Source organism: Lampetra fluviatilis, chromosome 7 (assembly GCF_964198595.1).
Source record: "Lampetra fluviatilis chromosome 7, kcLamFluv1.1, whole genome shotgun sequence".
NCBI classification, from domain to species: domain Eukaryota; kingdom Metazoa; phylum Chordata; class Hyperoartia; order Petromyzontiformes; family Petromyzontidae; genus Lampetra; species Lampetra fluviatilis.
In genome coordinates, this window is record NC_136281.1 from 12,029,107 (window position 1) to 12,050,365 (window position 21,259).

Here is a 21,259-nt window from a genome sequence, read left to right on the forward strand (position 1 = left end):
TTCACTGCTTTAGCCCACCGGTGTGTTGAAGCGTGAAACCACAACATTTACAATTTTTAAGTACGACGTTTCGCTGGTAATTGCATCCAGCATCATCGGGCAATTCGCCCGATGATGCTGGATGCAATTGTAAATGTTATGGTTTCACGCTTCAACACACCGGTGGGCTAAAGCAGTGAACTATTTGTCTTTTGTCAACGTGACACTTTTTTACTGATTGGCCGTGTCGGGTGGTGGAGGTTTACGACACATTTATAAATAACGCGATCTAAACCCAAAAACGTTGATTGAGGGTTTTTTTTGTTAGCATGATTAGGAGTGATCGCGTGGTGCTTAGAAACGATCGAGACACGCAACTTTAGAATAGCGGTTGTACTCGAGGCCACATGTTGTTATCGCTGTTTCGTGGACGTGGGAAAGTAGTCGTTCTCTCGAACGCCAGCGGTTATTTGTTTGTGACTAAAGCTAATCCACGCTTTCTCTTAAAGTGGCTGCTCTAACGTGTGCGTCGCCCCAAGCTCACTTGTCACTTGTGTATGAAGGTGGTGCTAACAGTCTGTATTGCATCACTGTAATTATTGTAAATGAGACACAAGCGATGTACTAAATGTATTCTCAAACAAGCGTGGAATGGTTAAGTTCAAGTCGATTTTATTTTTGGTTAAACACGTGGCGACTTTCTGGCACAAATCTGCCACGCAAAACGCCCATCACATTAATACCCATAAACATAAACAAAATATACAATTCTCTACCGCAGCGAGAGAGAGAACAAATATACAATTTAAATGTACGTAAAACATTAAAACAATGAAAGCAAGTTGTGGCTGTTAGTCGTTGTATGCAAGCGCAAAGAAAGGGTAACGCCTATTGTTGTTGTTTTCATAATTTTGATACTGGCGAAACCGTCCCATAGGTAGATGTGTTTTTGAGTTGTGACTTGAATGTAGTGATGGAATCGATTGTGCGTAATGTTCCAGAGGTGTGGTGCTACAAATGAGATGGTGTTCATATCCGTTGGTGACCCTGAACCAGTCATGGATATTTCAAATTCCGGTGACATAGGCACATTTCTGCATACGAGAGTCACTGTTCACATTTGACAAAGTGGATTTGCAACCCAGGAGAGATGCTTGGCTAAGCATCCGGTGTTTGAACTCAGAACTTTGCAATTGTGAGTTGAGCACACTTGCCACAATGCAACCAGATCAGATGTTTTGTACATTGTATGCACTTGTTTAACTTGGTGAGGTTGAGTCTCGAGACTTGTTTTTGCAGGAGGGTACTGCTTAGGACGTTTGTACAAATGTTATTTGAGGTGTTTGTGTGCTCTCAAAGATTGAGAGGAGAACACAAGCTGTCCACAAATATTTGTACTTAATTGTTTCTTGACTTTGTAAAATAAGACCATTACGGTACCGGGCCACCTTGGGTACACATGGGACTGGTTTCACTCCTAAGATCCTCCCCATTTAGTATTATTTACGTGAAATCTGAAAAATGAAATTTTATTAACACCGTTACCCATGAAAATGCAGGCTCACGTTGGAATGTATGAATCACGGAATCTTTTTAAAATAAGGTCTGTATTTTTGCATGAGGTCACACATTCTTAAGTCAAACCATAAGACCTCCACGTCAAGATGGTACAAAAATGTCAGATCAATGCTCAATGATACACAGATTAAGCTCGTATATAAATGCATTCTTAGGTTGATAAAACAAACGATCAAACTGGGACATTAAATCTCTTTGAAGGGAAATTAATTATTGATGTTTAAAATACAGGCTTGCTTCAGGTTATAATTTCTTTATTTTAGAACTTAACGTAATCTATGGACATCTGGCTGGGTGGCTCAGGGTGCCAATTCCATGATAATTGTTTTTTACCCTTTTATCTGGCAACAAGACTGACACCTTTTTTTACAAGGAGTCATGTTTGCATTGACCACAATACCTGCGGTCGGAATGCAAACAAAAATTACAACTCTGATAATGTATGCACTGTCCTTGAAATTGATTGGTCCACACCCGAAACAACTTTTCTTAGAGCCTAGTCTCACATGGTGTTGGACCAGATGACGCCAAAAGGCGCACAAAATAAAGGTGTCAGTTTTTTTGCCAGACAAAAGGGTAAAAAAACAATTATCATAGTTTGCTACTGGCAAAGGAGGTTCCAATGGTGCCAATTCCATGGTTTGATAGGGGATTTTAATTCTCGGTCACCCATGATTCAACCGTGTTCTCAAGCCTAAATCGCAGCATATTAAATTAGCTTTTCATTATGATGACGCATTCAAGCTTTTTGGATGATCTATTTAAGTATGATTACCATTTGACAAACGCCCTTTGCATGGCATATTAAAATGTGGGCCAACGAGTATTGATATGAGCCCTGTGGAAGGGAATTGAGAAGTACTTTCCTCCTGTGACATTGTTTGGAGGCTGTTCTTTAACAGGGTGAGTCACTGCTCTGAGTGGATCTGTCTTCATCTCGCGGCAACATGATTTTGATGGTGTAATTGGAATTTACTTTAATTGGAAGACTAAAGTATAAGTACAGAAATAATGGAATTGGTGCACGCATCAATGTTGAAGTATGAACACGTGACAATGTGTACGCTGTGTGCAGTAGTAAAATTGGCTTTTTCCCCATCATGGATGTTCTAAAATGTACATGTATACTGTGTTATACGTTAAAGCCTTAATGTGTGCGGTAGCAGTTAAGCTATATGTGACGAGTTATGTTTAGCATTTCAGCTTATTTAAACTCGAAGAGGGAAGCGGTGAAATGATGGCGTATACACAAACGTGCGTACAGGATCGGCCACACATGTACATGTGACCTATGAGTGCAGTATGGCACTGCATATGGCATAATATTTATCGTACGTATTTTAAGCTACGTGGCTTGAAGCCATAATGTATGGAGGATACGGTAAGGTATAATATGGTAAAGGGCCATAAGATGTTATACAATCTGTTGTTATGATGTCACAAGGTCATGCAGCTATAATTCGTGTTGTGACACGTTAAGCTCCGTCCATACGTAGCAACTGTCGTAGAGCAGCAAGACACAGCGAAGTCGAGCGAACTTGGGGGTGGCCTTGTTGACGGGGACAATTCGAGGCGACTGTGATGGCATATGCCTGCTCAATGGCTCGTCCAGGCCATGCGCCACTAATTCGATGAAGAAAACAGCGTCGCCCGATGCGACTTTGGGTGTGCCAATTTTTAAGCGGGCACAACTTCAGATGAGAAACACGCGGGAATTGCTACGTGTGGACTTCGCTTCGTATTGACGTGAGCATCGTTGACGATGAAGACCTCTGAAGCGTCGTGCACTGACTCCGTAAACCAAGGCTATATAACCAAACCGCAAGCGGTCACATCGGAAAGCACCACCACGTTGGCATGACTCGTCATGACTAAACCTACTTGCACGCTTGTGCGCTTTACTCAGTAGTCGATCAACAGCAAGTAATCATGCTCATGAACAAAAAAACACATTTTGCAGCTTCCTGTTCATGCCGTATGCCTGGTGGTGGTTGTTGTAGTTGGCGTCACGCGGTCATTCGACTGAAAATATCTCCTAACTTGTTTTGGAACAGAGCTGTGAGCTCTACTCTCTGAAGCCCGAAGTGGGAGCTTGTATTTCACGTTTGCATTTGAACGAGAGATGTGCCGTCTAAAAAGAAGCGGCTGACATTGTCTGCAAAACTAACGGAGCAGGTAAAAAAAAGCCCACAGGCGATGCTTATGTGAAATATAATTTGGAATATTTAATTCAAGCATCTTTAATACAAGCCTATCATTCTTTAAAATGTCATAAAGAGTCAAATCTATTCATTTTGGTCAGCCTTCCCACACCATGTAATAAACTAGGCATGACTAAATGATATGACATCCGTTGAATTGGTCATCAGGAGCTAATTATCGCTGAACTACATCGATCTTGAGGTCTGAAACACGGAGATTTCCTAAAGACACCGTTGAGAAAGCCACGGGGATCGGCAACCTGCAGCTACAGAGCTGCATGCGAATCTTAAAGGGGCACACGTCTCGTATTTGCCACGTGCATTGCGGCTCTTGAAATATTGAATATTTTTTGTTATAAAACGAATTCGAAAAAAATGGCTCAACTTGTTATTTTGGTTTGCCGACCCCCCTGGATATTCCTTGTAACACAGTCAAGTTCAAGCGTGTTCACGCTTCAGTGGGAGCGCATCTCTGTAGCCCAGTCAGCGGTGGAAATTCCACGATGACGTACGGTGAGAAAGAAGTTTCAACATCCATGCTTGTACAATAGTTAAACGCAAGTGGCGACAGAACTTAAACACTTAAACCTAAACCTGAGCACGTATCGCCCCTAAAATCTGTCACCTCAGACACTGCCACTCCCCCCCTTAAATGGAGTATATTAAATAGTAACCATTGACTACGCACTGTTATCGTCTCTATGTCTGTGTCATGCTGCATCTCTCACATTCTCCATGTCTTTGGCTACCTCTGTAGTTATGCTTCTCTCTGTCACTCCGTGTCTCTGTCCGTGTCTCTCTCCCTGTTTCTCAGAAGAGATGGGGGCGACCCTTCACCCCACCCTTTTCCACTAGACCGCAACCCCCCTTGAATCATTATGTTCTACCGCTTCTGGCTGTCAATGAATGTCCCTATCCATTTACTTAATTGGCAGTTTATGGGGTATGTTTGGAAGATCTGGGTGAGCTCACGTTTAGGTTAGGTGGCTTTGAACTGTCGCAGTCATGTCTGAAAGGTCACGATTTGCGGTGTTCTGCACGCACAATCATTATGTCCGTCATTGCGGTGCTACTTATCAATACGTTGGGCATTCAAATAGACACTTCACACACCCTGGTACTTGAATAAATTGTAGGCCACTGTGCAGGGAGCTGATTTTCACGCCAGGCAGTATCGTATCTTCTGCTCTACAGTGTTATATATAACGTGTGAAAAATAATAAGCACAGTTAAACAGATTTGTTCTTTAAATACAATTGTCTTTTTTTCCCATTATAAAGCTGTCTCAGTTCAACAGCAGAACATCCATCATGACGGGAGAATATTGTTAAGGCAGGGTTAAAAAATAATGTAATTATGTTGCTGTGTGTGTGGATATATACACATATATGACACTGCATTTAATCCACCAAGATGTTGCTGATGAGTTGTGGAATTGTGCTTTGTGTGCTTTGGAAGATTGAGTTCAAGTCAGAGTAAGACTTGGCTCATCATCCCTTGCGAACTGATTATAGGACATCAACAGTGATCATATTTTGGAGATACGTTTACCTCTGATGGGTATGTGGACGTTTCATCTCTGGCTTAGGATTACCAACTGAGATGAGCCTTGCTCTCGTTGTTAATTTGAGAGTGCAGACACTAACTTTGGCTTGACTCAGGCATTGCATTTTGGGTATTTTGCACAATGCTCTGCGTACCAAATACATTTTACGTACCGTGCGTTGCTTCAAATGAGTGTCTACGCAATGATCCTCACTTGCATATCGACTTATTATATATGTCCAATAAGACATCTTTTATCAACTCAAATGAGCAATGGGGCAGAGATTGTCCACTGATGACCATGACCCAGACACATACCATATTCCCATGGCGAGGCCCTTCGAATAACAGGGGCTTAATGTCCACGCACAACTCGCGAGAATGCAAACTACGGTACATTCTATGCATCGACCCAACAAAGTGAATGGACTGTGGCTTTTAAGGCACCGTATAAATGTGCAGTTGTCGTGCTAATGTAGAGTCTGCTGTTTAGCCTATTATCTCTCTCAACGCGCAGTGTTATACCGTGAACATGTAAGTGTGCAGTTGGCATGTGAACCACAAGCTGTTTAACTGTTAGCGGATAGCCACCGAGCAAGCATACACACAAGTCATGGCTATATTTGTTTTTATATATTTCAAGATGTTTTAGATCTGTCTGTACAAGGTGATTGTCTGGAGGGCCTGGGTGGGCGCTTGTTGATGTTGCCGCATTAGGCACGCCAGGTCGTAGCTATAATAAAGTGCGGTGTTACTATTAAACGCTGTCTTATCACAGTACTAAATGTCCATTTGTCTGATTTCATAATCCACGAGTCGAATCTACATCAAAACTCTCGAGTGTGAGGATGGGAAATGCTGTGAGAGTGGCCACTTTGTGGACAAGAAGACGTGAATATTAGTCGTTTTTTTTTGTTTCAGAGTTTTTAAAGCAGTTATCCGATTCAGCAGCTACTGCGGCTGCTGCTGCTGCGATTCACCGCTAAGGGGCCATAATACTGGTAGGAACCTCCTGGTTACACCAGCCCACAGGGGATTATTGTGTCCGTCGTGCAGGGAGGGGCTAGTTGGGTAGGGAGGGGCTAGGTGGGGAGGGGAGGGTGGGGAGGGGCTGGGTGCGTAGGGTGTGGCTGGGTGGGGAGGGGAGGGTGGGGAGGGGCTGGGTGAGGAGGGTGGGGAGGGGCTGGGTGGGGAGGGGCGTCGTGCCCTTATAAAACTCAACGTTTAACCTACTCACGCCGGCTTGTGCCCGCCCTCACAGTCGGGCATATTTGCGGAATACACCACCGTTGACCCTGGCCATTGACCGAGCAACCCAACGTTCCTACCAGCTCCCTCCGCAGGAATGTGTTGTCACCATGGAGCAGAGTCCGAACATCGGGTCGGGTACCCGAGAAGCGGGTGGGAACTAAGTCGTGTTACGGCTCGCCGTTCGGGTGCGACTCTCACCCGAATGGCAAGCCGTCGAAACGATTTAGGTTCGGACCCGCTTTTACGGGCGCCTGACCCGATGCAGAACTCTACCGTGGAGCTTGTCCTGTAGTCTGGCTGAACTTTGAAGCCAAGTGGCAAAGGCCTGTTTGCTGCAGGTGATGAGGGACACGTTCTTGGGTATTATAATAGGTTGACCGCCACTAAGTTGACTGGCAGATGCACCAGCTGCACTCCCAACTAATAATGTGCACTGATTGGCTGTTTAGCCAGATAATGCTTCGATGTTTTTTGTTTCTGTACGCCTTGATATATTGGTGGCATCTGAGTCTCCTCTAGGTAAATTCAGCTTCACATGTTACTTGTTAAGGTGTGTGAATAAGAAAATCACCACGCATACATACATCACTGAGGAGCCACGGATGGGAAATGTGCTTGATCCCATTAATCTATTATTCTCTCGTGTGCTGTGACTGCCTTAATATGCACGTAGCACATTTCGAGCCAGTCGTATTGCTAATCATGTTAAGAGCATCAGAGAAGAAAGGATTTCCTGGCAGGTGCACAATTTTTCCAAGTGACTCACACCTAGCGTCTCGCCCTGTGAAAAGTGAAGGTACTGTATTCCTCATTCAAGTAAATTTCATCACGAAACGCAACTGATTGTTGTGGGGCTTATTCGACCCCTTTCTCTCCCCTCGCATGCTCTTATCTCTTCTCCAGTGGGTTCCCATGGCTGTCAGCCCCTTTGGGGGAGACGACTATGTTTTCATGAGCCACAGAATAAGAGTAAGTACTCAAATTGCTTCTCCAACCCCGTATTTTCATATTTCAAGTTCACTAATTTCTGCAGGCCAATTTCGTTTCACAGAATGTCCTGAATTTCTGTCCTGAGCAGAAATGCATCACCAAATACGTTACAATGTTGTAGGCAGCAAGAACATTTAATGTTACATTTTATTTAAAATCCAGTGGTTTACCTTTTGAAACTATTGTGGGAAAGTCTTACTCTGAAGTATTTCTTGGAAAACCCCGTCCAACTCTTGTCACAATTTAAGTAACTTTGAAAATTACGGAAACACCGCTTTTCACCAAATGGTGTTGTGGTTTAATTCGAGTTCAAGTCAACGCAAGTGCGTCAGCAGATGAAAAACACCGGCGGTACCTTTGCCGATGTTTTTTTTTTGCATAACGCACAAAGGCGTTTCACACGTTTTTATGTGCCGCTTGAAACTTGTGCTTTATCCGGCCCGCACTATATGGACCTAATGGCGCTACCCCAGGGTTCCATAGTATCCCGGATCTCGCATAATGTCAGTTGATGGTCGACGATGCGGCAATCGACTCATCTCGACGAGCTGTACACGATGCACTATTCAGAGTTGAATTTTTCGATAACCAATTTTTTTGATGCTAATGTTTGGCGTTTCGACATCGCGGAGTAGCACTGATTTAGGATTGATTGGTACCCCAGTCGCGGAGTTAAGTACACCCCTGGAAAAAATTGTGTCCCAGAAATAAAATATTTAATTGCCTCGGACAGTTTGTATTATTTGGAACCCCGGGGTACCGCCATAAGGATCACGTGTCTGTTAACGATTGTTTTTTTTCGCGTATTTTTGGGGGATCGTCGGCTTACTGTCGTGGGTTTCTCCTGCCACGTGGTGGCGCAGTGGACACGGTGTGTGAGCAAGTGCCCTTTCTCTGTTGCTCATCATCCCTTCCTTCCTGCACGGCTGTTGGTGAGGCCAAGTCCCCTAAATGCGCTCTTAGCCCCACCCGCGCTGCTGTGCTGCTTGACGCGAGATCGGTAAAAGCCCTGCACTGGACCGTGAATTGCAAAAAGACGGGCAGTGGTGGCACTGCACTCTTCCAATCCAGCACTGTGGAGGTTAGGGTTGATGGGTCACACAAATGCTGTGAAACTCTTCCCGTGGGCTTGCCAAAAGAATGCGGTGCAGCAAATGCGAACTTAAAAGTGGCCCGAGTTTCCCCCACCCCACCATCAACCGATACTGACTGATTCAACAAGAGAATATTGTAACAATTACAGTGCTAGTGCTCAACAGACAAATAATATCCCCCAATTTAATACCGATGCTGTCATCAGCATCATGTCGTGAGACAAAGTATTCATGCAGATCTCTCGAGCAGTGCAACCCTTCGTGGTAGAGAAAAAACCACGGAAGTGTATATCAGAGAGCTACTGAAGTAGGTCCCTTGATGTGATCTCAGAAGATCACAAAGTATAGGGCAGCACTTTCCCACCCGCTCTGTCCATGAGAGTTACGTTTGTCATGTAACAGCTAAACCAATATTTTAATTCTCAAGCACTGGAATTTTGCCAAATTAACTGCAGAACCAAATGTAAAATGTGATGGGTTTATCTGTGCGCAGTCATTGGTCACGAGGCTGAGACGATCGCACTCGTTGCACTCGAGAACCCAGTTGAATCACAGGCAGCTTGCCTGGGTTCAAACCGAGGACCTCAGCCGTGCCCCGACTCGGTCCATCTGAGCCCCTGGGCTACTTGTCCACCTCGACCGTGACTGAGTTGTACCGAACACAGCTAATGAGCTGCACAAAAGCTGCATGACATACACCATACAAAGACAAAGCCAAAGCCTCCCCCCCCCGTATAGCTTTAAGAAGCCGCCCATTGGGGCAAGTGCTGTTCGCGAGCACCTATGAAGGCCAGCACCACGCCCGGCCGCCTTTGTCTCCCGAGTGGCAACGTTTACACACATTTGAGGCTGAATCCACCTAGGGGAGGCCCAGGACCGATTTAGATAATCATCACTGGTGTGAGCGGGAATCGAACTCGGTTCCTCATACCCCATATGTACACACACACACAACGGCGGACCGAGTACCTGCACCTGAAAGACGTTCGGCAACGACCACTGGGTTAGGTGCGCATAACAGTGTCCTAATTGCACACGCTCCGCGCGGCGTCTCATGCAAAGTAACATCCGTGACCCTTGGTTGTTGTGAGAAGGAAAAAAATAGAAATCAAACCTGCAAAAAAAATGGGAACGGATAAAAGGGCGTGCGAGATAATGACCAGCGGCGCATGAATGGATGTGTAATTCATCTTCCGTGCAATTAAATAGCCTTGCCTGGGAAGCCTTCTTCACCGTGAGGCTTTGTGCGTTTAGGAATAGAACTTCAGAAAAACTGCGCAAACTACACAAACTGCGCAAACTGCGCAAACTGCGCAAACTACGCAAACTACACACCCGCTGACGGGTGCTGGTCGATGTGTGTGTGTATTAAACACACGGCGCATTCGATGGCGCTCTCACGGGCGGCCGGTCAGGCTTTTTCCCCTGTTGGATGACGGGTCGACAGGACGCTCGCCACTTGTCCGCCACTGAGCGCCACTGAGCGCCACCGAAGGGTTTCGGTGGCGCTCGGTGGCACTCCAAGGTCACCTTGGATTTTTCCATGGTTTTCCCTCGACATTTAGAAACGTGCGTTTAGGTTGTTGTTTGGCTGCAACTATGAATTCTTACATGTGATGTGATAAATTCCATTCGTGAGTGGTTTTGCTTGTGGGAGAAAAAAACCTGGAGGACGCAGAGAAAACCCACCCATAAGTGGGGTAACTCAAAGCACCGCACTTATTTATTCAACCAAAGGGCAGGACATAATACTTGAAGGGGTAACACACAGGGAGACACCACTAGCGCTAGTCTGCTCCCAGGTCCTCCACTAGAGAGCTAGGGGAGGCTAGCTGATCCAGCTCTGGCCAAGCTAGGATCTTGGCACCCTTAGCCAACCAGACAGAGCTGGTCCAGCCACTAAGCGACCCTTGCAATTGCAAAGGGCCCCGTGGCCAGCAGAGGGCCCCCTAGAGTCATTGTTCGCGAGTGGGTGAAAAAAATCATACATCAAAGGGGCCTCCAACCAAATTTTGCTTAGGGCCCCCAAAGGTCTAGGGCCGGTTCTGCAACCAGACCAGCTCTTACAAGAGCATCGGCTCTGGGCTGGTCGGTTCTTAGAAGGACAGCGAGCCAGTGGAGTCCCAGGGCTGGTCTTTACTCTTCACTGGTTTAAGCTGTAATACTGGGCCCCGAGCCCACCGGCTCCCCGCCTTATATAGCAACTCCCCCCCGAGGGGTGGGGCCGTGGGGGATCACAGCGCCGTCACAGCCCCCCAGGGCTAACCGTTGCGGACGTGGATGTAGGCATCCTTACGCGTGCGGGCGCAAACACCCCTTGTGTGTTTGTTTGCCCTCCCGTAACACACGTACTGCTCGTATTGCAAGACCTCGCTCGTTTATCAAATTCATATTTATTTAAAATTTGAGCTCGTCCTGCAAAACATTCGCAGACCAAGTTACTCGCAATCCAAGGTTTTACTGTACTTGACTTGGACTGTTTAGAATCCTCCGTTGGTTAGACGCTCCGTGAGTTGAACACATGACGTCACTTTCGGTCTGGCAGTGTAAAAGGGAAGCCAGGAGAAGAACCAGATGGAACGAGTGGACAGTCTTTGGCCGTGTGATAACGTGATAAGGTAAAAGGCGAAAATTCTAGATTCATACTCTTAGGTTTTTTCGGTAAAGTCACGTAGGTAAAAAAATTGAAATAATAATAGAAATCAAATAATAATATAATACATTTTATATTACTATTTTATTTCTATTATTTCTATTAATTTATTACTACGTGACTTTACCGAAAAAACCTAATAGTATAAAAAGCGAAATATAACTTTGGAATTCGTTCGTTTTGTGCAACTAAGAAATAAAGAAACAGTTTTTGATTTAAGACACGTCAAGACTTATTGCTCCAACGGGTTAAGGCGTAGCTTATTTTTTGGTACAAGAAAGCTACGCCTACACTTATATTAATAAAAGTTTCCATCCTGACTCCTGCCTATTATGTCATCGTAGATGCCTATCCGCTAGTGAAAGCTGTGGTAGCCTTTGTCATCGAAATTGTGTATTTTGCACGCTCACTAAATCTGGGCCTACCCCAAGTCAGAGTAATATGCAAAGTGACCACATACACAATGCATCAGCAAGCTAGCTAACCCATGTATTTGGGAGATGGTGCCTTCTTCCTATACAAATCTCCATTGGCGGCTCAGAGAAAATGGTGGTAGAGACAGTCTCACAATAGGACAAAGGTCGCGGCTCACCAGCCAAAAATTTGATTCACTCTCAAATGATGATCAGTTGATTCGATCCCTGACCAGAATGCGAGCCTGTGACCTTCCCGGCTGCAAGTTGAGCACTCAAACCACTGCGCCACCCGATCGGTGTACGTGACTATGCATGACGCCACATGTGACCTTCAGGACCGTCCATGCACTGGCATGGTAGCTATTCTCCACAAATAGCTATGCCCCGTTTTGGTGTTCCGGACGCCTGGCATTTCATCTCAGAGACATCACACCATCTGGCCTAGCATGTGCAAAGTCTGCAGTCTGGAGCAGAAGGAACGTTCAAACTATCTGGCTTTCACGTCCCCTGCTCCTTGACAAATATGGAACGGTATCAATAAGGTAGGTTGCATGACATGCATTAAATATGTACAGGTATTCGCTTATACTTAGAAAAAAACAACTTACTCTGCAAACTACACTGGTTTTGTAAAATAAAGCAGTCACCTGACCTAAAGGTTTACTGACCAAGCTTCCATCTTGTCTATAGCCACTGAAAGTCTCTGTAAACTTGATATCATCTGCAAGGACAGCATAATGTAATATATGACTGCCTTTTAAACACTGGCAAAGGTACTGCATATCAATCGCCTCTTGAGCCATCTGGCACTGCCGGTTATGCTGATGAGTGATATGACTCCTTTATAGATAGAACAACGTGCAATGGCTGCACGTTTTGCAGCACTTTTGCCTCACTGCTGCAGAGTAACATAATGAGATCCACAGTCAAACTCAGTTTTTCGAGAAATGCAAATGTGCTGCCACATTTGTCACTGGGGATACGAAGGTGGCTGGACATGGAACCGGTGCCTCAATAGCTGCTCGCAAATAGAACTGGCCCTAATAGGCTTTAAGAAAAACGTTGTTTTTGCTTTTGTCACTGCATGGTATGGTCTTTGTTTGGCTGGGAATCATCACTGGCTAGTTCTAGGATAGTTCAATGCGGTACATATTGCACAACATAAAACATGAATTCGCTAAAAGTTATCTTGCAGGGGGTGGAGAATCTTTGGCCTTGCAGGCCAGATGCGGCTCACAACTTAATTTCACATAACCCGTGGCTTATCACTACAAATCAGCCTGCAAATGACATTTATCCCTCACTTCAAGTATTTTAACCAGTTTCATTTGGCAATATTGCGTTTTCACTTTTAGCATGCTCAGTCAACCCTGTGACTGCAAATGCCTATTGCAGTAAGAGATGTGACCGACGTATGCGTTTAATATTCCCCAAGTCTGTTCTGCAGTGTGTCATCTTAACAATCGGCTGAAGTGCTCTTCTACATTGGTGGCCCTGTGCCAGTGATACAAATTCTACATATCTCTCTGTAAGGTACCAATCAATCCCAGAGGGAATTTGGGCTCAGTCCAAATTTGTTTAGTCTCTGTTCGTAATGCTTTGCAGGTTTTATGGAATATCTCCAATCGTTACTTAGGATGATTCGAAATGCATTTCTTGGCAAGTGGAGCAAATTTTCGGTATTAATTTGCTCTGTGCTAAAAGCTTTCCCAACCTCCCAGCACTTTAAAGACGACCCACCTTCCGGTGCCATTACAAATTTATACACACTCAACAAAAGTCAAGACAAAGTGATTTCTTGCTCAAATGAGGATCGAGACAAATGTTCATCTCCAGTCTACAGTTCTGAACCAGTGATAGAAATGCCCCATTCCTATAGCAGAAGTGAGTCCGTAGGTCAAGCATTGTTTACTTTCCCATAAAGTGGTACTATTTTACAGACCACAGAGGCATGATGGGATGAGTCAAACCCAACCAAGGATTTGAACTCGCAACCTTCCCAATTGCAAAACACTCTCCTGCTGAGCCACCTGGTTAGTTAGACTCACTTCCTAAAGTGATGATCGATATACAAGTTCATCGGGTAAGCATGTCACTACAGTAAAGTGTAATCAATTTCAAATCCGTGGACTCAACGTCAAATTAAGACATAATCGTGATACGATTAAAGTAATGCATTCGTGTAGCCAGACTGCTACGAGTCAGGTCAGGATGGAGAAATACCCATGTCCACTACAGCCGTGCTCTATGGCTTCCGGAACGAGATGGATTGTCATATCGAAAGCCTTTTAATGAATCAATACATCATTGCATGTATTTTAACATGGCCCGCATTTCATCATAACAAGCATATCTGGTGCGTTATCCACAAGGACATTAAGCCTAATCATAACAGTTCAAATTCTAGCCTTATTTTTTATATGCCTAAGCCTTTTCCCTGAATTCAATGCTTGTGAATGTACCCTTACTCGTGACAATTAGCCCATACTACAAGCTTCGGCCTTAACATGGCTTCGGTTTGGCCTTATTTTGTCTTATTTTGCCTTTGACTTTGAACAAGCCTGACCTGAATCAGCATTAGCTGAAGCTAAAATTACAATTTGAAGTGAAGTGGTACTTTATTTAATGCAGAGCGGTCGTACATTTGAACTTGCGGTCATATGCTGGCTGAAAGCGGCTTTTAATGAGATTTTAAATATTGGGACACAGACCTTGAAAGGAAGGAGCAGAGAATGTCCCTACAAGGCAAGAGTTATGGTAAATGCAAACACACGTGAAGGCGAATGGAGGCTTTGGCAAGAAACGTTACACTGGTCGCTTAATGTGCTATCAAGAGCCATTGCCCGAAACGTTGCCTAAAATATACAGTATATTGTTTTAGATACTGTATTTTCATTTTAAGACAGTGTTATTAACGAGTTGATTTTTTTAGAATGTGCTTGGGCACAACTGCCAACGCAGTATTGTATCGTGAATTAACACATTACTTGGTGGTACCGTACCATTTTATGTGCTATGAAGATGGCCCATTGCCCCAAACATTGACTATTACATGTTTGTTTGCTTTTAAGGCAAGAACAGAGGCATGATGACCAGGTCGCTTCTGAAAAATAAGTTAATACCTCAGTAGGCTTTGCCTGATAGGATGGGGGTGGTTTAGTAACGTTCTTACCCGCCCCTACTGGAAATATGTGAAAAAGAGCGTTTATAGCTCATCGAATTCCTCCAGTATAAAACACATTCCTGCGGAGGGAGCTAGTAGGAACGTTGGGTTGCTCGGTCAATGGTCAACGGCGGCGTGGTGTATTCCGCAAATATGCCCGACTGTGAGGGCGGGCACAAGCCGGCGTGAGTAGGTTAAACGATTAGTTTTATAAGGGCACCACGGGGTGATCAGCCCCTCCCCACCCAGCCCCACCCCTCCCACCCTCCCCTCCCCACCCTCACCTCCCCACCCAGCCCCTCCCTTCCCACCCAGCCCCACCCCTGCACGACGGATGGACGGACACAATAATCCCCTGTGGGCTGGTGTAACCAGGAGGTATCTACCACATGGACGCCTCTACTTACGAACATTCGACTTACAAACATTCAGAGATACGAACAAACCTGCTCCATATGTCGAGTTGCCTGTTCGGACCGAGAGTCGTAAGTTCAATCGCCGCGCAATAGATGTCGGTGGTGGCATCTACATATGCAGAACGTGAAGAACCAGCGGCATCTACATCTACAGGAGATTATACAACTTATAAAGCCATTCGCCGTGTTTTGTGTACACGCCGGAACGTGTTTGGGAATCGACAGGCGTAAAGCTGGACTTACGGACTATATAAAGAACGAAACAGGCGGACTTCTCCACAAATCTGGCTGTTGCCTGATGAAGCTAGTTGTAATTACTGGCGAAAGGTCGTACTCAGATTGTAAATGTTGTGGCCCGGCTCTCCAACACACCGGTGTGCTGTACTAGTGACAAATTGGCACGTTCTGTTAACCTGACAACTTCAAGGACAGTGCACATTATCAGAGTTATGTTTTTTGTTTGCATTATGACTGCAGGTATTGTGGTCTATGTAAACATGACTCCTTGTAAAAAAAGGTGTCAGTTTTGTTGCCAGATAGAAGGGTAAAAGACCAATTATCATATTTTTTACTGGCAAATGAGGTTCCAATGGTGTACCTGACAACCCTTACTAATTGGCTGTGTCGGGTGGTGGCGGGTTTAACGACACATTTATATTTTTACGCGATCTAACCCAAACTCGTTCGTAAGTAGAGGACTCCCCGTAGTCTGATTCTGAGTTGCGAGCTCAGCAACATTCCCCCCCCCACCACCTTCCATGGACACGCGAGGACACGAGCCGTTGGGGGCGGGGCCTTGGGCGGTATAGGCGTGGCCTGGGCGAGGGGCGTGGAGGGACCCCCCCCACCACCCCCACCTCTCTGTAGTCGATGGGAGGTTGCGGTATCATTGGATACCGTGATGGGCGGTGGGGGGCTTCCAAATGCTTGGCGTTGCATGGACACGGTGTGTTGATGGGGGGGGCAGAGCAGTGGTTCTACAGGTGGGGGGTCCGGTGGACGAGACGTGGGCAGATTTTTCTTTAGAAGGTAAATCATCGAAACGTAAATTAAGCACGGGCACGTAAGTACAACTACTTTGCCGCATTCAACCCTATGGGTGTATTAACATTATAAGGGGCCGTCCATAAATGACGTCACGCACCTCGGGGGGGGGGGGATCAGACATTTGTGACGAGGGGGGGGGTGAAAAATGTGACGTCACATCAAAATGCGCAACTTTAAATCAATATAGAAAACACGTTCTACTTAATTAAATATACTTTTTCATAAATGTGGTTTCCTACAACATCAGAGTGCAGCGCCACATTAAATAAGCACTACAATGACAATAGTTTAAAGCGATTTGAAGCATGTTTTATTTCGGGGGGAGGGGCGGCAGAGCTTTGTGACGTCATATTTGAAGGGGGGGGGGGTCTGACTTTTTGTGACGCCGTGTAACGAGGGGGGGGGGTCAAAAATCGTCCAAAATCGCGTGACGTCATTTATGGACGGCCCCTAACATTTTTGTTCCGATTGAGAACCAACGGGGTGCCGTAAAGGTTAAGAACCGCTGAGGAGCGGTGGCGCAGTGGTTAGCGCTACGCCGCGCTACGATGCCCGGCAGAGACCCCAGTTCGATTCCCTCGCTCACGGCTCAACAACACCAGTGACGATTGTCTGAACCGGTCCTGGGTCCACCTCCTCCCCTAGGTCAACTCGGCCTCAAACAAGTACCTGGTGCGGTGTGTAGTAAACATCGCCACTGGGGGGAAAGACAAAGGCGGCCGGGCGTGGTGTTTGCCACCCACCCCCTCGTGTGGCGTGCCGGCCTTCACATGGAATGCTCGCTAACAGCACTTGCCCCAACAGGCTCCTAACCAGGGCTAGGGAGGTGGTGGTTTGGTTGTTTCGCAGTAGGGGGCACGGGTCGTGTGCATCATCTGCCTGTCATCTCAGCCAACCCATGGCACCTCCTTGCCAAGCGGGCGTTCGACACTTCACGTGGCCTTAACGTGCACGTAGCCTGGCACTGGCGCCGTGGTGACGGTTGTTGGTGGTGTGGGGAGCGGTGGTGCAGCGGTTAGCGCGCTGCGCTACGAACCTGGCGAACCGGGGTTCGATTCCCGATCACGGCCAACACCGGCGCCGATATTTGAACCGGTCCTGGGCCTCCCCTAGGTCGACTCAGCCTCAAACAAGTACCCGGTGCGCTGTGTTAAACATCGCCACCCGGGGAGACAAAGGCGGCCGGGCGTGGTGCCAGCCACCCACCCCCCTCGTTGCGCCGTGTCGGCCTTCGTCGCTAACAGCACTTGCCCCTGCAGTCTGTCAAGGCTATACGGGGGACTTTTGTGGTGGGGGTGGGCGTGTCCTGGGTTCGGTGGGCGTGGTCTGTGTGCGGTGGGCGTGGTCTGGGTGCGGTGGGCGTGGTCTGTCTTCGGTGGGCGTGGTCTGGGTGCGGTGGGCGTGGTCTGGGTGCGGTGGGCGTGGACTGGGTTCGGTAAGCGTGGTCTGGGTGCGGTGGTCTGGGTGCGGTGGGCGTGGTCTGGGTGCGGTGGGCGTGGTCTGGGTGCGGTGGGCGTGGTCTGGGTGCTGTGGGCGTGGTCACTAGGCGAGGTTTACGTCTGGCGCGCCGCCTCTCGATCCGCGTCTGCAACGCTTCCTCGGGCAGCAGGCGGCAGCTCAAGAACCGCTCCTCTCTTCCACCGTCAGTCACTGCCTTCCTCAAGCCACCACACCACTGCGTCATTAAAAACCTTGCCCCCCCCCCGCAGGCGATCATCGCAAACACTCGCCACAATCCTACCTTACCCCCCCCCCTCCTCCGTTCCAACAACAACATAATTTGCAGAAACCGCTAAATTAAACCCACCCCTCATCGAGTGTGTTTTTGCTTCTCGGTTCACAGGTAAGAGAGTTATCGTATCATCAGCAGCATCATCAGCAGCGACCATGTCTAAGCCACTGACCGACCAGGAGAAGCGCAAGCAGATCAGCGTGCGGGGCATCGTAGGCGTGGAGAGCGTCGGCGAGCTGAAGAAGAGCTTCAACCGGCACCTGCACTTCACCCTCGTCAAGGACCGCAATGTGTCGACCACCAGAGACTACTACTTCGCGCTGGCGCACGCCGTGCGCGACCACCTGGTGGGCAGGTGGATCCGCACGCAGCAGTACTACTACGAGAAGGACCCCAAGGTGAGGAGGGGATGATGTGGGGTGGGGGGCTCTACGGGGTATATGTGCCTGGGGGGGGCAGGGCAGGGTTCGGATAAGGTGGGAAGGGTTTTTCGTGGAGGCTTCCTCCTCCTCCTCTGCCTGTTGCCCCCGGCGGTGTGGAATTCTCTTCCTGCGCCGTGCTGTCAACTTCCCCATTGCTCCACGTTCAAGTCCCGGCTCGTGACCTTCGTGTGTTTCCCCCCCCGCCTCTGCCTATAACTCTACGCAGTAAAATATATTGCCGTCGTTTCTGCGCCGTCTCCAACATCATGAATGTGCCCACGACTTCTGAATAGCGTCTCGAAGATGCGGTCCCAATTATACCCTCTATAGTGCATGGAAGCGTTATGGGATTCCACACAATTTGGATGGGATTCCACACAATTTGGATGGGATTGGAATTGTGGATTAGGATTGGGGTGTAATTGATTTGAGGATGAGAGGGCCAGGGGTGAGATGCGATGTGTAGGCATGAGCTGAGAGAACGAAATAATTTGTCTCCAGATGATAATCCGTTTGTACCACGAAATGTATTTATCTCTAAGCGAGATTCCTGGGCAGAGATGGCTGTCAAAATTGTTAAGCAATGCAGGGTGATCCCCACAGATACTGCACGCATTGCAATAGGTTACATATATCAAATCAGAAGTTGCACGTACAAGCTCCGAAACTGTATCGGGGGGGAGGAAATGGGTCAGTCAAAGGAACGCCACTGTTGACCCCAAAGATTTCAGATGCGCATACAAGTACTGTACTTATATGGGCAACACGTGAAACCCTGTCACGCCAGAGTGATTGTACGGTACAGCGCATTGTTAAAGGGCTTCTAAAGAGAGCCACTGATTTGGTGTTCATATTTCACGTGCGTTTGTGGGATTGCACATAAACAAAGCGCACGGTAAATTGAAGGGCTTTCAGATAACGCATGCATTGTAATGGGGTATGAATTGGACCCCCACGTATGCATGCAATGTACAGTAGTATTCGGGAGTATGAATGGGTCCAGTCTGCATTCACGAAATAGTGACCAATGATACGATGCACCATGCTTCCACACAACATGCAGTAACAATGATCAGAGGCCCACAGGCGATACAAATCTATGCTGTTAGTGGGTAGGTAGGATGAGGGCTCGCCTCAGTCTCTCGATAACCATCCGCAGTGTTTGCCGTCCTGGGTGTGACGTAAGTTATGTTACTCGCACGGTGCCGATTCCGTTTCTCGAGGTCAGTACTGTATTGTGCATTAACGTAATCTACTGCTGGATGAGGGCTTCCTCCCCACGCAACAGTCTGTGCGGGTTGGTCTCATCCTTATGTCTCGTACGGCTGATGTGGATGCGGAGAAACAACTCCAATTTCACATTCAGGTGGTCCAGTCAGATTAAGTGCGTCAGGAGCAGCGGAGCGTATCATCGCCGTGATGTCTCCTTCGTATTTGTGGATCGGGCATTGCATCGCTATACGTTGTTATGATCTGTTCTGGATGACCACATTCGCACGACACTGCAGAATGTTTAATTGTCCTTGTGTGGGTATCCGCATCTGCCACGGTTTGTGCGGACGCGGTTGAGGTTGGACAATGAGCTTGGTGCAAGATCAAAACCAAGGGTTGGTGAAGGCAAGGAGCAGAGATGTTGAGGAATTTTTCTTCACTGCCGTTTACTGACAACGTAGCATGCAACGGTCTACAACTCCTGTTTTTCACCTGCGTTTTCGCAAATGCAAGCACAATCTTGGCTAAAACCTGTTTAGCTTCTGACGTCATAAGATCAGGCACATTCTGTGTGATTTGATCATAATCGCATACAATAGGTGGTGTATATATATAGCATACAATGCATCATCTATACACTATATATTGTTGTAGAAAAACTTATTTTTTTTCTATTGCATTTTGCCAGCTTCTAACCTGCCTTGATATATGTATTCATTATCAATTCAAGCAGTGTTTTGTACTAATGGGCACCAAAGTCATACGCAAATTAACCTACCATTTAATGGATACTCATAAACGTTTTACTGCACCTAGTATATTAATGACATTGTCATTCTATCTAGGTGAATACCTTTTGAGTCACTTGCTTTTGCAAGCATATTTTGGATTGGCACAATTACTTTGGAGACTGCTATTTTACATTTCATTTGCAATTTATGTAAAAATTTGGGATGTCACCTGCACATATGGGTCAATTTTTTCAATGATGCCAAGGTGGATTTAACGTCCACATTACAGTTTCCCCCCTAGCATTTTTGAGTCTGGAGATGCAGCAGATATTGGTTTGACTTTTAAGACTCATTCACGAGAGAGCACACTGACCACCAAGCTACTCAGCCACACCATTATCGAAAGGCATGATCTATCCACTGCTAGATAAAGGTCTAGTTGTCACTATCCTTCATGGTCTTGTGATGCCATAAAACCTTTTGCTTCTGCACATGCACTGATGTCATTTCGCCATCCCCTTGGGTGTGTTTATTTTGGCTGCCAATGTTAACCATCGGGCATAATCCCTTCTAGAGATGTGTCCTGCACAAACCAATTTACTTTTCCTAATATTCAATATCGTGTCCCCTAATTATATTTGTTCTCTGATTCGTGTTTTCCTTGTTATGTCTCTCAGTGTAATTTTCAGCACGATTATTTCAATCCATATTTCACAGCAGGTGGACTGGGATGAAAATTATGGCATGTAGGCACAAGCGAGAGCAGGTTGGCATGCTATTGCAAATTTTATTTTAAAAATGATGATTGCACATGGAACGCATACAGTGC

At 46.6% G+C, this 21,259-nt stretch overlaps 1 protein-coding gene across 1 annotated transcript in view; it reads left to right on the top strand.

Moving 5' to 3' along the window:
• Positions 1 to 17,876: 17,876 nt before the first annotated feature.
• The window catches only part of LOC144933582 (glycogen phosphorylase, muscle form-like), a 49,741-nt gene continuing 46,358 nt past the window's right edge, over positions 17,877 to 21,259 (top strand). The window contains exons 1-2 of the mRNA XM_078858524.1: positions 17,877 to 17,975; positions 18,177 to 18,463. Of these exons, the coding sequence (XP_078714650.1) occupies positions 18,221 to 18,463 (243 nt within the window). The 5' untranslated portion in view covers positions 17,877 to 17,975; positions 18,177 to 18,220. The remainder of the gene's footprint in view (positions 17,976 to 18,176; positions 18,464 to 21,259) is intronic.